At 48.1% G+C, this 17,500-nt stretch overlaps 1 protein-coding gene across 1 annotated transcript in view; it reads right to left on the minus strand.

Moving 5' to 3' along the window:
* si:dkeyp-9d4.3 (caskin-1) overlaps positions 1–17,500 on the minus strand; it is a 102,840-nt gene that overhangs the window by 2,512 nt on the left and 82,828 nt on the right. Inside the window, exons 15-23 of the mRNA XM_042315711.1 lie at positions 15,792–15,899; positions 15,188–15,288; positions 12,195–12,334; positions 9,141–9,958; positions 7,488–7,723; positions 2,167–2,678; positions 1,296–1,408; positions 1,122–1,202; positions 688–854 (exon numbers count right to left, since the gene is read on the minus strand). Coding sequence (XP_042171645.1) covers positions 688–854; positions 1,122–1,202; positions 1,296–1,408; positions 2,167–2,678; positions 7,488–7,723; positions 9,141–9,958; positions 12,195–12,334; positions 15,188–15,288; positions 15,792–15,899 — 2,276 coding nt within the window. The remainder of the gene's footprint in view (positions 1–687; positions 855–1,121; positions 1,203–1,295; positions 1,409–2,166; positions 2,679–7,487; positions 7,724–9,140; positions 9,959–12,194; positions 12,335–15,187; positions 15,289–15,791; positions 15,900–17,500) is intronic.

Genomic DNA, 17,500 nt, shown 5'->3' on the forward strand with positions numbered 1-17,500 from the left:
CTCACTGGTGTGTGTGTGTGTGTGTGTGTGTGTGTGTGTGTGTGTGTCTCCTCACTGGTGTGTGTGTGTGTGTCTCCTCACTGGTTGTGTGTGTGTGTGTCTCCTGTGTGTGTCTAATCACTGGTTGTGTGTGTGTGTGTGTCTCCTCACTGGCTGTGTGTGTGTGTGTGTCTCCTCACTGGTTGTGTGTGTGTGTGTGTGTCTCCTCACTGTGTGTGTGTGTGTGTCTAATCACTGTGTGTGTGTGTGTGTGTCTAATCACTGGTGTGTGTGTGTGTGTGTCTCCTCACTGGCTGTGTGTGTGTGTGTGTCTCCTCACTGGCTGTGTGTGTGTGTGTGTCTCCTCACTGGCTGTGTGTGTGTGTGTGTCTCCTCACTGGCTGTGTGTGTGTGTGTGTCTCCTCACTGGCTGTGTGTGTGTGTGTGTCTCCTCACTGTGTGTGTGTGTGTGTGTGTCTCCTCACTGGCTGTGTGTGTCTCCTCACTGGCTGTGTGTGTGTGTGTGTGTGTCTCCTCACTGGTTGTGTGTGTGTGTGTGTCTCCTCACTGGCTGTGTGTGTGTGTGTCTCCTCACTGGCTGTGTGTGTGTGTGTGTGTGTGTCTCCTCACTGGCTGGTGTGTGTCTCCTCACTGGCTGTGTGTGTGTGTGTCTCCTCACTGGCTGTGTGTGTGTGTGTGTCTCCTCACTGGTTGTGTGTGTGATCCTGGTTAATCTTCTGCTCCACAGCTTCCAGAGCTGCAGCTAGGGAGGCGCTGGTCTCCTCCAACCTCAGATGATGCACCTCCTCTTCTTCCTCCTCCTCCCCTACTTGGGCTGGAGCCTCCTCCTTGGTCTGCTCCTCCTCCTTCTCTCTCCTTCTCTCAACTCTCCTCTCCACCTCCTCTGTCTCTCTCCTTCTCTCAACTCTTCTCTCCTCCTCCTTCTCTCTCCTTCTCTCAACTCTCCTCTCCTCCTCCTTCTCTCTCCTTCTCTCAACTCTCCTCTCCTCCTCCACCTCCTCCTTCTCTCTCCTCCTCTCAACTCTCTTCTCCTCCTCCACCTTCTCAACTTCTCTCCGGTCCTCTTTTAGTCTTTCTTCCTCCCTCCCTCTCTCCTCCCTCTCCTCCCCCTCCCTCCCCACCAGCAGGTCGACAGAGAGGCCAGAAATAGAGGAGCGGGGAGGCTTGACGGGGTGGGGGGTGGAACCGGGGGTGGAGGGGGTCTGGGGAGTGGAGGGGCTGGTGGCGGGAGAGGAGGAGGAGGTGTAGGGGGGGACAGGGGACAGGGAGGGAGGGGTGAGGGTGTCTGGGACAGGGAGAGGTCTAGGGAGAGGGGTGGGGGAGGAGAGTGAGGGTTTGGTGGGTTTAGGACCGGTGGGAGGAGGGCAGGGTTTGAAGGAGACTGGGGGAGGCATCCACCTCGGATCTGCTGGGGAAAAAAACAGAGAAAAAAACGGTTTAGAGGTCAGAGGTCAGGGATAGGGTTAAACTCACCAGGACGGTCAGCTTCAGGCCCAGGTAAGGGGTCTTGTCTGGTCTGGGTTGGGTTTAGAGGTCAGGGGTCAGGGATTATGGTTAAACTCACCAGGACTATCAGCTTCAGGCCCAGGTAAGGGGACTTGTCTGGTCTGGGTTAGGTTTAGAGGTCAGGGGTCAGGGATTAGGGTTAAACTCACCAGGACTGTCAGCTTCAGGTCCAGGTAAGGGGACTTGTCTGGTCGGGGTTAGGTTCAGAGGTCAAGGATTAGGGTTAAACTCACCAGGACTGTCAGCTTCAGGTCCAGGTAAGGGGACTTGTCTGGTCGGGGTTAGGTTCAGAGGTCAAGGATTAGGGTTAAACTCACCAGGACTGTCAGCTTCAGGTCCAGGTAAGGGGACTTGTCTGGTCGGGGTTAGGTTCAGAGGTCAGGGATGAGGGTTAAACTCACCAGGACTGTCAGCTTCAAGCCCAGGTACGGGGACTTGTCTGGTCTGGGTTTAGAGGTCAGAGGTCAGGGTTAGGTTTAGAGGTCAGGGGTCAGGGTTGGGTTTAGAGGTCAGGGATAGGGTTAAACTCACCAGGACTGTCAGGTTCAGGCCCATGTAAGGGGACAAGTCTGGTCGGGGTTAGGTTTAGAGGTCAGAGGTAAGGGGTCTGGTCTGGGTTAGGTTCAGAGGTCAGGGGTCAAGGATTAGGGTTAAACTCACCAGGACTGTCAGCTTCAGGCCCAGGCAAGGGGACGCGTCTGGTCGGGGTGGGGGGGTCCTGCTGCTGTCTCCTCACGGCCGCCATCGAGGGTTTGGGCGACACCGGCGGCTTCAGCGGCTTCCTGACTTCTGGCCTATCACAGCTCTCCCTGCGAGAGGCCACCTCCCCCTCAGCCTCCGACCCGGGCCGCATCCGCAGGATGATGCGGTGTGATTGGTCGACCCCTCCGTTCACCTGCTGGGGGGCCAACTGGCTGCAATGCAATTGGTCAATGCTGCTCTCTGGTTGGTCAACGCTCTTCCTGCTGCTGTCTGTTTGGCCGCTGCCAGGTGTAGCGCTCGCTGGTTGGTCGACGCTGGTTGTGCTAATCTCTGGTTGGCTGCTGCTGGTTGTGCAGTTGTCTGATTGGTCATTGCTGTGCTCGCGGCTGCGTGGGCGTCGCCGAATGGTGTCTGTCTCCGTCAGATGGAACTTCTCTGCGTCAGAATAGTTGGGGGGGTGGGGCTTTCTCCTGGGCACCAATCAGATTGACTTTTAGATATATCAATCAACTATAATCTGTATAACTGTTAAAGTGATAAATATAATTGTAACTGTTACAGACTGGTAGAGTTAGACTGGTAGAGTAGAGTTAGACTGGTAGAGTTAGACTGGTAGAGTAAGACTGGTAGAGTTAGACTGGTAGAGTTAGACTGGTAGAGTTAGACTGGTAGAGTAGAGTTAGACTGGTAGAGTTAGACTGGTAGAGTTAGACTGGTAGAGTTAGACTGGTAGAGTTAGACTGGTAGAGTTAGACTGGTAGAGTTAGACTGTAGAGTTAGACTGGTAGGTAGAGTTAGACTAGACTGGTAGAGTTAGACTGGTAGAGTTAGACTGGTAGAGTTAGACTGGTAGAGTAGAGTTAGACTGGTAGAGTTAGACTGGTAGAGTTAGACTGGTAGAGTTAGACTGGTAGAGTTAGACTGGTAGAGGTAGACTGGTAGAGTTAGACTGGTAGAGTTAGAGTTAGACTGATAAAGTTAGACTGGTAGAGATAGACTGGTAGAGTTAGAGTTAGACTGATAGAGTTAGACTGGTAGAGTTAGACTGGTAGAGTTAGACTGATAGAGTTAGACTGGTAGAGTAGAGTTAGACTGGTAGAGTTAGACTGGTAGAGTTAGACTGGTAGAGTTAGACTGAGTAGAGTTAGACTGGTAGAGTTAGACTGGTAGAGTTAGACTGGTAGAGTTAGACTGGTAGAGTTAGACTGGTAGAGTTAGACTGGTAGAGTTAGACTGGTAGAGTTAGACTGGTAGAGTTAGAGTTAGACTGATAGAGTTAGACTGGTAGAGTTAGACTGGTAGAGTTAGACTGGTAGAGTTAGACTGGTAGAGTTAGACTGGTAGAGTTAGACTGGTAGAGTTAGACTGGTAGAGTTAGACTGGTAGAGTTAGACTGATAGAGTTAGACTGGTGGAGTTAGACTGGTAGAGATAGACTGGTAGAGTTAGAGTTAGACTGATAGAGTTAGACTGGTAGAGTTAGACTGGTAGAGTTAGAGTTAGACTGGTAGAGTTAGACTGATAAAGTTAGACTGGTAGAGTTGGACTGATAGAGTTAGACTGGTAGAGTTAGAGTTAGACTGGTGGAGTTAGACTGATAAAGTTAGACTGGTAGAGTTAGACTGATAGAGTTAGAGTTAGACTGATAGAGTTAGAGTTAGACTGGTGGAGTTAGACTGGTAGAGATAGACTGGTAGAGTTAGAGTTAGACTGATAGAGTTAGACTGGTAGAGTTAGACTGGTAGAGTTAGAGTTAGACTGGTAGAGTTAGACTGATAAAGTTAGACTGGTAGAGTTAGACTGGTAGAGTTAGACTGATAAAGTTAGACTGGTAGAGTTAGACTGGTAGAGTTAGACTGGTAGAGTTAGACTGGTAGAGATAGACTGGTAGAGTTAGACTGGTAGAGTTAGACTGGTAGAGTTAGACTGGTAGAGTTAGACTGGTAGAGTTAGACTGATAGAGTTAGACTGGTAGAGTAGAGTTAGACTGGTAGAGTTAGACTGGTAGAGTTAGACTGGTAGAGTTAGAGTTAGACTGGTAGAGTTGGACTGATAAAGTTAGACTGGTAGAGTTAGACTGGTAGAGTTAGACTGGTAGAGTTAGACTGGTAGAGTTAGACTGATAGAGTTAGACTGATAGAGTTAGAGTTAGACTGGTGGAGTTAGATTGGTGGAGTTAGACTGATAGAGTTAGACTGGTAGAGTTAGACTGGTAGAGATAGACTGGTAGAGTTAGACTGGTAGAGTTAGACTGGTAGAGTTAGACTGGTAGAGTTAGACTGATAGAGTTAGACTGGTAGAGTTAGACTGGTAGAGTTAGACTGATAGAGTTAGACTGGTAGAGTTAGACTGGTAGAGTTAGACTGATAGAGTTAGACTGGTAGAGTTAGACTGGTAGAGTTAGACTGGTAGAGTTAGACTGATAGAGTTAGACTGGTAGAGTTAGACTGGTGATAAAGTTAGACTGGTAGAGTTAGACTGATAGTAGAGTTAGACTGGTAGAGTTAGACTGGTAGAGTTAGACTGGTAGTTAGACTGGTAGAGTTAGACTGGTAGAGTTAGACTGGTAGAGTAGAGTTAGACTGGTAGAGTTAGACTGGTAGAGTTAGACTGGTAGAGTTAGACTGGTAGAGTTAGACTGGTAGAGTTAGACTGGTAGAGTTAGACTGGTAGAGTTAGAGTTAGACTGATAAAGTTAGACTGGTAGAGTTAGACTGGTAGAGTTAGACTGGTAGAGTTAGACTGGTAGAGTTAGACTGGTAGAGTTAGACTGGTAGAGTTAGACTGGTAGAGTTAGACTGATAGAGTTAGACTGGTGGAGTTAGACTGGTAGAGATAGACTGGTAGAGTTAGAGTTAGACTGATAGAGTTAGACTGGTAGAGTTAGACTGGTAGAGTTAGACTGATAGAGTTAGACTGATAGAGTTAGACTGGTAGAGTTAGACTGGTAGAGTTAGACTGATAGAGTTAGACTGGTAGAGTTAGACTGGTAGAGTTAGACTGGTAGAGTTAGACTGGTTAGAGTTAGACTGGTAGAGTTAGACTGATAGAGTTAGACTGGTAGAGTTAGACTGGTAGAGTTAGACTGGTAGAGTTAGACTGGTAGAGTTAGACTGGTAGAGTTAGACTGGTAGAGTTAGACTGGTAGAGTTAGACTGGTAGAGTTAGACTGGTAGAGTTAGACTGGTAGAGTTAGACTAGAGTTAGACTGGTGGAGTTAGACTGGTAGAGTTAGACTGGTAGAGTTAGAGTTAGACTAGAGTTAGAGTTAGACTGGTAGAGTTAGACTGTAGAGTTAGACTGTAGAGTTAGACTGGTAGAGTTAGACTAGAGTTAGACTGGTAGAGTTAGACTGGTAGAGTTAGACTAGAGTTAGACTGGTAGAGTTAGACTGGTAGAGTTAGACTGGTAGAGTTAGACTGGTAGAGTTAGAGTTAGACTGGTAGAGTTAGACTGATAGAGTTAGACTGGTAGAGTTAGACTGGTAGAGTTAGACTGGTAGAGTTAGACTTAGACTGACTAGAGTTAGACTGAGTTAGAGTTAGACTGGTAGAGTTAGACTGGTTAGACTGGTAGAGTTAGACTGGTAGAGTTAGACTGGTAGAGTTAGAGTTAGACTAGACTGTAGAGTTAGACTGGTAGAGACTGATAGAGTTAGACTGAGTTAGAGTTAGACTGGTAGACTGGTAGAGTTAGACTGGTAGAGTTAGACTGAGTTACTGGTAGAGTTAGACTAGAGTTAGAGTTAGACTGGTAGAGTTAGACTGGTAGAGTTAGACTGAGTTAGACTGGTAGAGTTAGACTGGTAGAGTTAGACTGGTAGAGTTAGACTGGTAGAGTTAGACTGGTAGAGTTAGACTGGTAGAGTTAGACTGGTAGAGTTAGACTGGTAGAGTTAGACTGGTAGAGTTAGACTGATAGAGTTAGACTGGTAGAGTAGAGTTAGACTGGTAGAGTTAGACTGGTAGAGTTAGACTGGTAGAGTTAGACTGATAGAGTTAGACTGGTAGAGTTAGACTGATAGAGTTAGACTGGTAGAGTTAGACTGGTAGAGTTAGACTGGTAGAGAGTTAGTTAGACTGAGTTAGAGTTAGACTGGTAGAGTTAGACTGGTAGAGTTAGACTGGTAGAGTTAGACTGGTAGAGTTAGACTGGTAGAGTTAGACTGGTAGAGTTAGACTGGTAGAGTTAGACTGGTAGGTAGAGTTAGACTGGTAGAGTTAGACTGGTAAAGTTAGACTGGTAGAGTTAGACTGGTAGAGTTAGACTGGTAGAGTTAGACTGGTAGAGTTAGACTGGTAGACTGGTAGAGTTAGAGTTAGACTGGTAGAGTTAGACTGATAGAGTTAGACTGGTAGAGTTAGACTGGTAGAGTTAGACTGATAGAGTTAGACTGGTAGAGTTAGACTGGTAGAGTTAGACTGGTAGAGTTAGAGTTAGACTGATAGAGTTAGACTGGTAGAGTTAGACTGATAGAGTTAGACTGATAGAGTTAGACTGATAGAGTTAGACTGGTAGAGTTAGACTGGTAGAGTTAGACTGGTAGAGTTAGACTGGTAGAGTTAGACTGGTAGAGTTAGACTGGTAGAGTTAGACTGATAGAGTTAGACTGGTAGAGTTAGACTGGTAGAGTTAGACTGGTAGAGTTAGACTGGTAGAGTTAGAGAGTTAGACTGGTAGAGTTAGACTGGTAGAGTTAGACTGGTAGAGTTAGACTGGTAGAGTTAGACTGGTAGAGTTAGACTGGTAGAGTTAGACTGGTAGACTGGTTAGAGTTAGAGTTAGACTGTTAGACTGGTTAGACTGTTAGAGTTAGACTGGTAGAGTTAGACTGATAGAGTTAGACTGGTAGAGTTAGACTGGTAGAGTTAGACTGGTAGAGTTAGACTGGTAGAGTTAGACTGAGTAGAGTTAGACTGATAGAGACTGGTAGAGTTAGACTGGTAGAGTTAGACTAGACTGGTAGAGTTAGACTTAGAGTTAGACTGGTAGAGTTAGACTGGTAGAGTTAGACTGGTAGAGTTAGACTGGTAGAGTTAGACTGGTAGAGTTAGACTGGTAGAGTTAGACTGGTAGAGTTAGACTGGTAGAGTTAGACTGGTAGAGTTAGACTGGTAGAGTTAGACTGGTAGAGTTAGACTGGTAGAGTTAGAGTTAGACTGGTAGAGTTAGACTGGTAGAGTTAGACTGGTAGAGTTAGACTGGTAGAGTTAGACTGGTAGAGTTAGACTGGTAGAGTTAGACTGGTAGAGTTAGACTGGTAGAGTTAGACTGGTGAACCTTCGGTTGATGGTTGCTGTTCCATCCGTAATAAGCCCTTCTCCTGTTGGCGTGACGACCGTGGAGCGTGGGCGGGGTTCTGGGCGTAGCTCAGTGTGTTGCCACGGGGACTGGATCTGGGCGGAGTCTGTCTGGTCGGTGAGCGGACCGCTGATGGTCCGACGGCGATTCATGATATCATCATCAGACCCGAGACCACCTGACCCGGCCTGACGACGCAACGCCGCCGGACTAACCTGGCGGATTATACACACATTACACATGAGACCCCAGACCACCTGACCCGGCCTGGCGATGATTACACATGAGACCCCAGACCACCTGACCCGGCCTGGCGATGATTACACATGGGGTGGGATTGGCCCCTAGGGTAGGGGTCTGTGGGTGGGTTTGGCCCCTAGGGTCGGGGTCTGTGGGTGGGATTAGCCCCTAGGGTAGGGGTCTGTGGGTGGGTTTGGCCCCTAGGGTCGGGGTCTGTGGGTGGGTTTGGCCCCTAGGGTAGGGTCTGTGGGTGGGATTGACCCCTAGGGTAGGGGTCTGTGGGCGGGATTGGCCCCTAGGGTAGGGGTCTGTGGGTGGGCTTGGCCCCTAGGGTAGGAGGCTGTGGGTGGGTTTGGCCCCTAGGGTAGGGGTCTGTGGGGCGGGATTGGCCCCTAGGGTAGGGGTCTGTGGGTGGGCTTGGCCCCTAGGGTAGGGGGCTGTGGGTGGGTTTGGCCCCTAGGGTAGGGGTCTGTGGGTGGGTTTGGCCCCTAGGGTAGGGGTCTGTGGGCGGGATTGGCCCCTAGGGTAGGGGTCTGTGGGTGGGATTGACCCCTAGGGTAGGGGTCTGTGGGTGGGCTTGGCCCCTAGGGTAGGGTCTGTGGGTGGGCTTGGCCCCTAGGGTAGGGTCTGTGGGTGGGTTTGGCCCCTAGGGTAGGGGTCTGTGGGTGGGCTTGGCCCCTAGGGTAGGGTCTGTGGGTGGGTTTGGCCCCTAGGGTAGGGGTCTGTGGGTGGGTTTGGCCCCTAGGGTAGGGGTCTGTGGGTGGGATTGGCCCCTAGGGTAGGGGTCTGTGGGTGGGCTTGGCCCCTAGGGTAGGGTCTGTGGGTGGGCTTGGCCCCTAGGGTAGGGTCTGTGGGTGGGTTTGGCCCCTAGGGTAGGAGTCTGTGGGTGGGCTTGGCCCCTAGGGTAGGGTCTGTGGGTGGGTTTGGCCCCTAGGGTAGGGTCTGTGGGTGGGCTTGGCCCCTAGGGTTGGGGTCTGTGGGTGGGATTGGCCCCTAGGGTTGGGGGCTTTGACCCCTAGGGTAGGGGGTTTTGACCCCTAGGGTTGGGTCCTTTGACCCCTAGGGTAGGGGGCTTTGACCCCTAGGGTAGGGGGCTTTGACCCCTAGGGTTGGGGGCTTTGACCCCTAGGGTAGGGGGCTTTGACCCCTAGGGTAGGTGGCTTTGACCTCTAAGGTAGGGAGGGGGCTTTGACCATGTCTGGTTTAGCGGTTGGAACTAGTTTGGTCCAATCAGATGTTGGGTCCTATATTAATGAATATAATCTGAATCCTATTCATTAAAATGGCCAATTTGGGTGCAATCAATTAGCTTAATTTGTCAGAGGTTTATTGTATCTGAACATGAGATGGTGGGTGTTGAAGACAGACAGACAGACAGACAGACTGACTGACCTGTGTAGGGTTGAGGTAGCTGCCTCTGCCACCCATGGTTCTGGGCAGGGTCTTGGCCCCTCCCCCTCCAGGACCAACTCCTCCCATCGATGTCTCCAACATGGCGGCGATGCTCCGGACGCTCCCCCCCGCCCCCTCTGACCTCACCAGCCCCCCCTCCCCCCTCCTCTCCGCCAGCCCTCCACAGTCGCTGGCTCTCCTCTCCCTGATCCCTACTACCCCCAGCCCCTCCCCCAGCCCGTCGCCCCCGGAGATGGAGGAACACGACCGTTTGGGCGGAGTCGGGGGCCGGCCTTTCCTCCTGGGCCGCAGCGTGACTGATGATTGGCTGCGGTTGACAGTTGCGTCATTGGGGTCGGAGCGTTGAGCCGAGCTGCTGCGGCAGACCGTGGCGTATCTAGGGGCGAAGTCTGTAACTGAGAGGGCATCGGCTTCGTACCCCGAGTAGCCAATCAGGCTGTGAGTTCGCCGATGCTCCTCCTCCATTGGCAGACAGAGTAAAGGAACAGACACACCCCCTTCTTGGACTGGCGAATCAGCTGGCGGGGGCTGGGTGGAGGGGTGGGCTCGAGCCTTGTGGGTCTTTGTGGGAGTGTGAGGTGGGGAGGGTGTGTGTGTTGGGGACTCAATCCCTGGCCGCGGTTTAGTGAGGGGGGGCCTCTGACCCCTCCCAGTGGAGGGAAGTGGGGTAGAGGGGGGAGGAGTGGAGGAGGATGGAGGGGTGGAGCCAGAAGGAGGGGTAGAAGGCTGAGAGATACTCTCTCCTCTCTGGAACTTCCCCAGTCTCCTCACTGCTAACATCATCTTCTTTTGGTGGCCTGGGAGAGAGAAAGACAGAGAGAGAGACAGATACAGAGAGACATAGAGCGAGAGAGACACAGAGACAGAGAGAGACAGAGAGACACACACAGAGAGAGAGAAAGAGAGACAGAGAGACATAGAGCAAGAGAGAGAGAGAGACAGAGAGACACACACAGAGAGAGAGAAAGCGAGACAGAGAGACACAAACAGAGAGAGCGAGAGAGAAAGAGAGAGAGAGACAGAGCGAGAGAGACACAGTGAGAGGTAGAGAGAGACAGAGACAGAGGGAGAGAGAGAGGCAGAGAGAGAGACAGAGAGACACACAGAGAGAGGCCGACAGAGACAGAGACAGAGCAAGAAAGAGACAGAGAGAAGCAGAGAGAAAGAAAGAGAGCGAGAAACAGACAGAGACAGAGCGAGAGACACACACACAGAGAGAGAGTGAGACAGACAGACACAGAGAGACGGGGGAGTAAAATAGTAAAATGTACAACATTTCAACATCTTCTCATATTCAACCATCCCTCTAAAATGTAAGGTGTTCCGCAGGCGTTTGGAGTCTTGATATTGCTTTAATACATGGTACCCTTAAAACATCTCTGATAATCTGTCTCTCTGTGTCCTTTAAAACATCTCTGATAATCTGTCTCTCTGTGTCCTTTAAAACATCTCTGATAATCTGTCTCTCTGTGTCCTTTAAAACATCTCTGATAATCTGTCTCTCTGTGTCCTTTAAAACATCTCTGATAATCTGTCTCTCTGTGTCCTTTAATATATCTCTGATAATCTGTCTCTCTGTGTCCTTTAATATATCTCTGATAATCTGTCTCTCTGTGTCCTTTAAAACATCTCTGATAATCTGTCTCTCTGTGTCCTTTAAAACATCTCTGATAATCTGTCTCTCTGTGTCCTTTAAAACATCTCTGATAATCTGTCTCTCTGTGTCCTTTAATATATCTCTGATAATCTGTCTCTCTGTGTCCTTTAATATATCTCTGATAATCTGTCTCTCTGTGTCCTTTAAAACATCTCTGATAATCTGTCTCTCTGTGTCCTTTAAAACATCTCTGATAATCTGTCTCTCTGTGTCCTTTAATACATCTCTGATAATCTGTCTCTCTGTGTCCTTTAAAACATCTCTGATAATCTGTCTCTCTGTGTCCTTTAATATATCTCTGATAATCTCTCTCTCTGTGTCCTTTAATATATCTCTGATAATCTGTCTCTCTGTGTCCTTTAATATATCTCTGATAATCTGTCTCTCTGTGTCCTTTAAAATATCTCCGATAATCTGTCTCTCTGTGTCCTTTAAAACATCTCTGATAATCTGTCTCTCTGTGTCCTTGAATACATCTCTGATAATCTGTCTCTCTGTGTCCTTTAATATATCTCTGATAATCTGTCTCTCTGTGTCCTTTAAAACATCTCTGATAATCTGTCTCTCTGTGTCCTTTAATATATCTCTGATAATCTGTCTCTCTGTGTCCTTTAAAACATCTCTGATAATCTGTCTCTCTGTGTCCATGTATCTAGAACCTTTCAAGCTACCCAGCTTGGTGATGTCTATCTCCTGTGTGTCCTACCAGCTTGGTGATGTCTATCTCCTGTGTGCCCTACCAGCTTGGTGATGTCTATCTCCTACCAGCTTGGTGATGTCTATCTCCTGTGTGCCCTACCAGCTTGGTGATGTCTATCTCCTGTGTGTCCTACCAGCTTGGTGATGTCTATCTCTCTCCTACCAGCTTGGTGATGTCTATCTCCTGTGTGTCCTACCAGCTTGTGTGATCCTACCCTTGTGTGTCTATCTCCTACCAGCTTGGTGATGTCTATCTCCTACCAGCTTGGTGATGTCTATCTCCTACCAGCTTGGTGATGCCCTACCAGCTTGGTGATGTCTATCTCCTACCAGCTTGGTGATGTCTATCTCCTGTGTGTCCTACCAGCTTGGTGATGTCTATCTCCTACCAGCTTGGTGATGTCTATCTCCTGTGTGTCCTACCAGCTTGGTGATGTCTATCTCCTACCAGCTTGGTGATGTCTATCTCCTGTGTGTCCTACCAGCTTGGTGATGTCTATCTCCTGTGTGTCCTACCAGCTTGGTGATGTCTATCTCCTACCAGCTTGGTGATGTCTATCTCCTGTGTGTCCTACCAGCTTGGTGATGTCTATCTCCCGTGTGTCCTACCAGCTTGGTGATGTCTATCTCCTGTGTGTCCTACCAGCTTGGTGATGTCTATCTCCCGTGTGTCCTACCCAGCTTGGTGATGCCAATCTCCTTCAGGTCCTCCCAGCTGATCTCAGTGATGAAGTCGATGTTGTCATATCCATTTTGCACCAGAACCTGGTAGTACTGGTTCAGCCCAATCGCTGACAACCACTCTGCCAGGCTGGCCATACACACAGAACCACACACACACACACACACACACACACACACACACACACACACACACACACACACACACACACACACACACACACACACACACACACACACACACACACAGAGATATTAGGACATATACACATGTGTTCATATGTATTTAGTATGATTACTCAAATGTATAATATTGGTATATTCCAGAGTATCCTCATTAATATCAGTATGGCCCAGAATATCCTCATTAATATTGGTATGGCCCAGAGTATCCTTATTAATATTGGTATGGCCCAGAGTATCCTCATTAATATTGGTGTGGCCCAGAGTATCCTCATTAATATTGGTATGGCCCAGAGTATCCTCATTAATATTGGTATATTCCAGAGTATCCTCATTAATATTGGTATCATTAATATCAGTATGGCCCAGAGTATCCTCATTTATATTGGTATGGCCCAGAATATCCTCACTAATATTGGTATCATTAATATCAGTATGGCCCAGAATACCCTCATTAATATTACTATGGCCCAGAGTATCATCATTAATATTGGTATGGCCCAGAGTATCCTCATTAATATTGGTATGGCCCAGAATATCCTCATTAATATTGATATGGCCCAGAGTATCCTCATTAATATTGGTATGGCCCAGAGTATCCTCATTAATATTGGTATGGCCCAGAATATCCTCATTAATATTGGTATGGCCCAGAGTATCCTCATTAATATTGGTGTGGCCCAGAATATCCTCATTTCCGGCGCCGAGAGAGATGGCCGCCTCGCTTCGCGTTCCTAGGAAACTATGCAGTTTTTTGTTTTTTTACGTGTTATTTCTTACATTAGTACCCCAGGTCATCTTAGGTTTCATTACATACAGTCGAGAAGAACTACTGAATATAAGATCAGCGTCAACTCACCATCAGTACGACCAAGAATATGTTTTTCGCGACGCGGATCCTGTGTTCTGCCTTTCAAACAGGACAACGGAGTGGATTCCATGCAGCGACCCAAAAAAACGACTCCGAAAAAGAGGGAAACGAGGCGGTCTTCTGGTCAGACTCTGGAGACGGGCACACCGTGCACCACTCCCTAGCATTCTTCTTGCCAATGTCCAGTCTCTTGACAACAAGGTTGATGAAATCCGAGCAAGGGTAGCATTCCAGAGGGACATCAGAGACTGTAACGTTCTTTGCTTCACGGAAACATGGCTCACTGGAGAGACGCTATCCGAGGCGGTGCAGCCAACGGGTTTCTCCACGCATCGCGCCGACAGAAACAAACATCTTTCTGGTAAGAAGAGGGGCGGGGGCGTATGCCTTATGGCCAACGTGACATGGTGTGATGAAAGAAACATACAGGAACTCAAATCCTTCTGTTCACCTGATTTAGAATTCCCCACAATCAAATGTAGACCGCATTATCTACCAAGAGAATTCTCTTCGATTATAATCACAGCCGTATATATCCCCCAAGCAGACACATCGATGGCTCTGAACGAACTTTATTTAACTCTCTGCAAACTGGAAACGATTTATCCGGAGGCTGCATTCATTGTAGCTGGGGATTTTAACAAGGCTAATCTGAAAACAAGACTCCCTAAATTTTATCAGCATATCGATTGCGCAACCAGGGGTGGAAAGACCTTGGATCATTGTTACTCTAACTTCCGCGACGCATATAAGGCCCTGCCCCGCCCCCCTTTCGGAAAAGCTGACCACGTCTCCATTTTGTTGATCCCTGCCTACAGACAGAAACTAAAACAAGAGGCTCCCACGCTGAGGTCTGTCCAACGCTGGTCCGACCAAGCTGACTCCACACTCCAAGACTGCTTCCATCACGTGGACTGGGACATGTTTCGTATTGCGTCAGATAACAATATTGACGAATACGCTGATTCGGTGAGCGAGTTCATTAGAACGTGCATTGAAGATGTCGTTCCCATAGCAACGATTAAAACATTCCCTAACCAGAAACCGTGGATTGATGGCAGCATTCGCGTGAAACTGAAAGCGCGAACCACTGCTTTTAATCAGAGCAAGGTGACTGGTAACATGACTGAATACAAACAGTGCAGCTATTCCCTCCGCAAGGCTATCAAACAAGCTAAGCGTCAGTACAGAGACAAAGTAGAATCTCAATTCAACGGCTCAGACACAAGAGGCATGTGGCAGGGTCTACAGTCAATCACGGACTACAGGAAGAAACCCAGCCCAGTCACGGACCAGGATGTCTTGCTCCCAGGCAGACTAAATAACTTTTTGCCCGCTTTGAGGACAATACAGTGCCACTGACACGGCCTGCAATGAAAACATGCGGTCTCTCCTTCACTGCAGCCGAGGTGAGTAAGACATTTAAACGTGTTAACCCTTGCAAGGCTGCAGGCCCAGACGGCATCCCCAGCCGCGCCCTCAGAGCATGCGCAGACCAGCTGGCCGGTGTGTTTACGGACATATTCAATCAATCCCTATACCAGTCTGCTGTTCCCACATGCTTCAAGAGGGCCACCATTGTTCCTGTTCCCAAGAAAGCTAAGGTAACTGAGCTAAACGACTACCGCCCCGTGGCCCAGAGTATCCTCATTAATATTGGTATGGCCCAGAATATCCTCATTAATATTGGTATGGCCCAGAATATCCTCATTAATATTGGTATGGCCCAGAATATCCTCATTAATATTGGTATGGCCCAGAATATCCTCATTAATATTGGTATGGCCCAGAATATCCTCATTAATATTGGTATGGCCCAGAGTGTCTGGAAGACACATATCAAATGTCTCAAGACATGGCATGGAGTCTTCAACATGTGTCTTCAGACGTATTGTGTCTCAAGACAAAGGTGGTGGCTCGGAATGTGTTCTTACTGGTTTGTGGTCAGGTAGCCAGTCACCAGACGGCAGTTTGCTGATCTCTGATGTCATCTTCTTACGATGGCCTGGTTTAGTTACACCGATTGCTGTCAGGTCCTACACAAACAGACACACACACACACAAAAACAGACACACACACACACAGAAACAGACACACACACACACACACACACACACACACAAAAAACACACACACAAACAACACACACACACACAAAACAGACACACACACACACACACAAACACACACAAAAACAGACACACACACACACACACACACACACACACACACACACACACACACACACACACACACACACACACACACACACACACACAGTTAACACACACTCATCCTCTCTCACACACCTCACTGATGTACATGAATAAACATTAGCTTTATGCAAATGAAGCGGTAAATAATAGTGATGCGTGATTGGCAACTCAGAGTGGGTCAGAGGTCACAGAGACAGGAGGGTCATGATGACATCACCAGGTCAGGGGTCAGGAGGAGGCCACGCCCCCACAGATAGGACATACGGGATGCCGGGGTAGAGGTTGGGATGACACGTGGTGTAGGGGTCAGAGGTCATCTTACCTCGGGGGTCATGTGGCCTATGGTGTCTAGGTCATAGCCAGCGGTGAGGAGGTGAGTGGTGTAGAACTGCAGCTGACACTCAGTCAACCAGGTCACTACCGCCTCACTCTAGAACACAGAACACTCTCATTGTTCTAGAACATACACTCAGCTCTACACTGTAGAACACACACTCAGCTCTACACTGTAGAACACACACTCAGCTCTAGAACACACACTCAGCTCTAGAACAATCTAGAACACACACAGCTCTACACTGTAGAACACACACTCAGCTCTAGAACACTGTAGAACACACACTCAGCTCTACACTGTAGAACATACACTCAGCTCTACACTGTAGTACACACACTCAGCTCTACACTGTAGAACACATACTCAGATCTAGAACACTGTAGAACACACACTCAGCTCTAGAACAATCTAGAACACACACAGCTCTACACTGTAGAACACACACTCAGCTCTAGAACACTGTAGAACACACACTCAGGTCTACACTGTAGAACACACACTCAGCTCTAGAACACTGTAGAACACACACTCAGCTCTAGAAAAGTGTAGAACACACACTCAGCTCTAGAACACTGTAGACACACACTCAGCTCTAGAACACTATAGAACACACACAGCTCTACACTGTAGAACACACACTCTGCTCTAGAACACTGTAGAATACACACTCAGCTCTAGAACACTCTAGAACACACACTCAGCTCTAGAACACTGTAGAACACACACTCAGCTCTAGAGCACTGTAGAACACACACTCAACTCTACACTGTAGAACACACACTCAACTATAGAACACAGATTTAGCTCTAGAACACTCTAGAACACACACTCAGCTCTAGAACACTGTAGAACACATACTCAGCTCTAGAACACACACTCAGCTCTACACTGTAGAACACACACTCAGCTCTAGAACACTGTAGAACACACACTCAGCTCTACACTGTAGAACACACACTCAGCTCTACATTGTAGAACACACACTGAAGACTAGAACTATCAGCATTCTCAGAGCTCTTCAACCGAACACTCTCATCGTTCTAGAACACAGAATATTCTCAGAGCTCTAGAACATAGATACCAGAGTTCTAGAACAGGGTGGGGGAGGGAGGAGGGAGTCCAGAGGCTCTGTATGTCTCTGTGAGGTCAGGTGACACAGCTCAGCTCAGTGATTGGTTGTTAGGGTTAGACTGACATCCTTTACCCCCAGGGGGCAGTAGAGATGCCATCTAATCAGGGGGAGAACAACTGCCCCCTCTCGTTGAAGCCACGGAGGTTCAAGCCCGACCGCAGTATTGCAGGCCTTGTAAGTAGAAAACAGTATCCCCAATTATAGTGAACGGAAAAATGGCAATCTTCATTTTAAAAAATTATCACGGTACCAAATATTGCTTCTAATACACCAGAAGTATGTCCTTGAACCGATTATTGTACAAATTGTACACATAATAAGTTGTAAGGGTAATTGTAGCTACTAATGGCAGCTTGCAGTACCCTGGTCGGCCTTCAACTTGAGTTACTCAATGACAGGGGTCAACACTGAGACAGCCTGCAACGCCACTTACTGAATGAGGACTAACTGCACATGTTCTGTATCCAGGAGACTCTAGTTCAGGAAGTGGACAAACCTGGCCTTCAAATAGGTTACTGAGTCTTCCCATAGGAATGAATGGGGTCACATGATCGATGGCTTT

Source organism: Oncorhynchus tshawytscha, unplaced genomic scaffold, assembly GCF_018296145.1.
Source record: "Oncorhynchus tshawytscha isolate Ot180627B unplaced genomic scaffold, Otsh_v2.0 Un_contig_3205_pilon_pilon, whole genome shotgun sequence".
Taxonomy (NCBI): domain Eukaryota; kingdom Metazoa; phylum Chordata; class Actinopteri; order Salmoniformes; family Salmonidae; genus Oncorhynchus; species Oncorhynchus tshawytscha.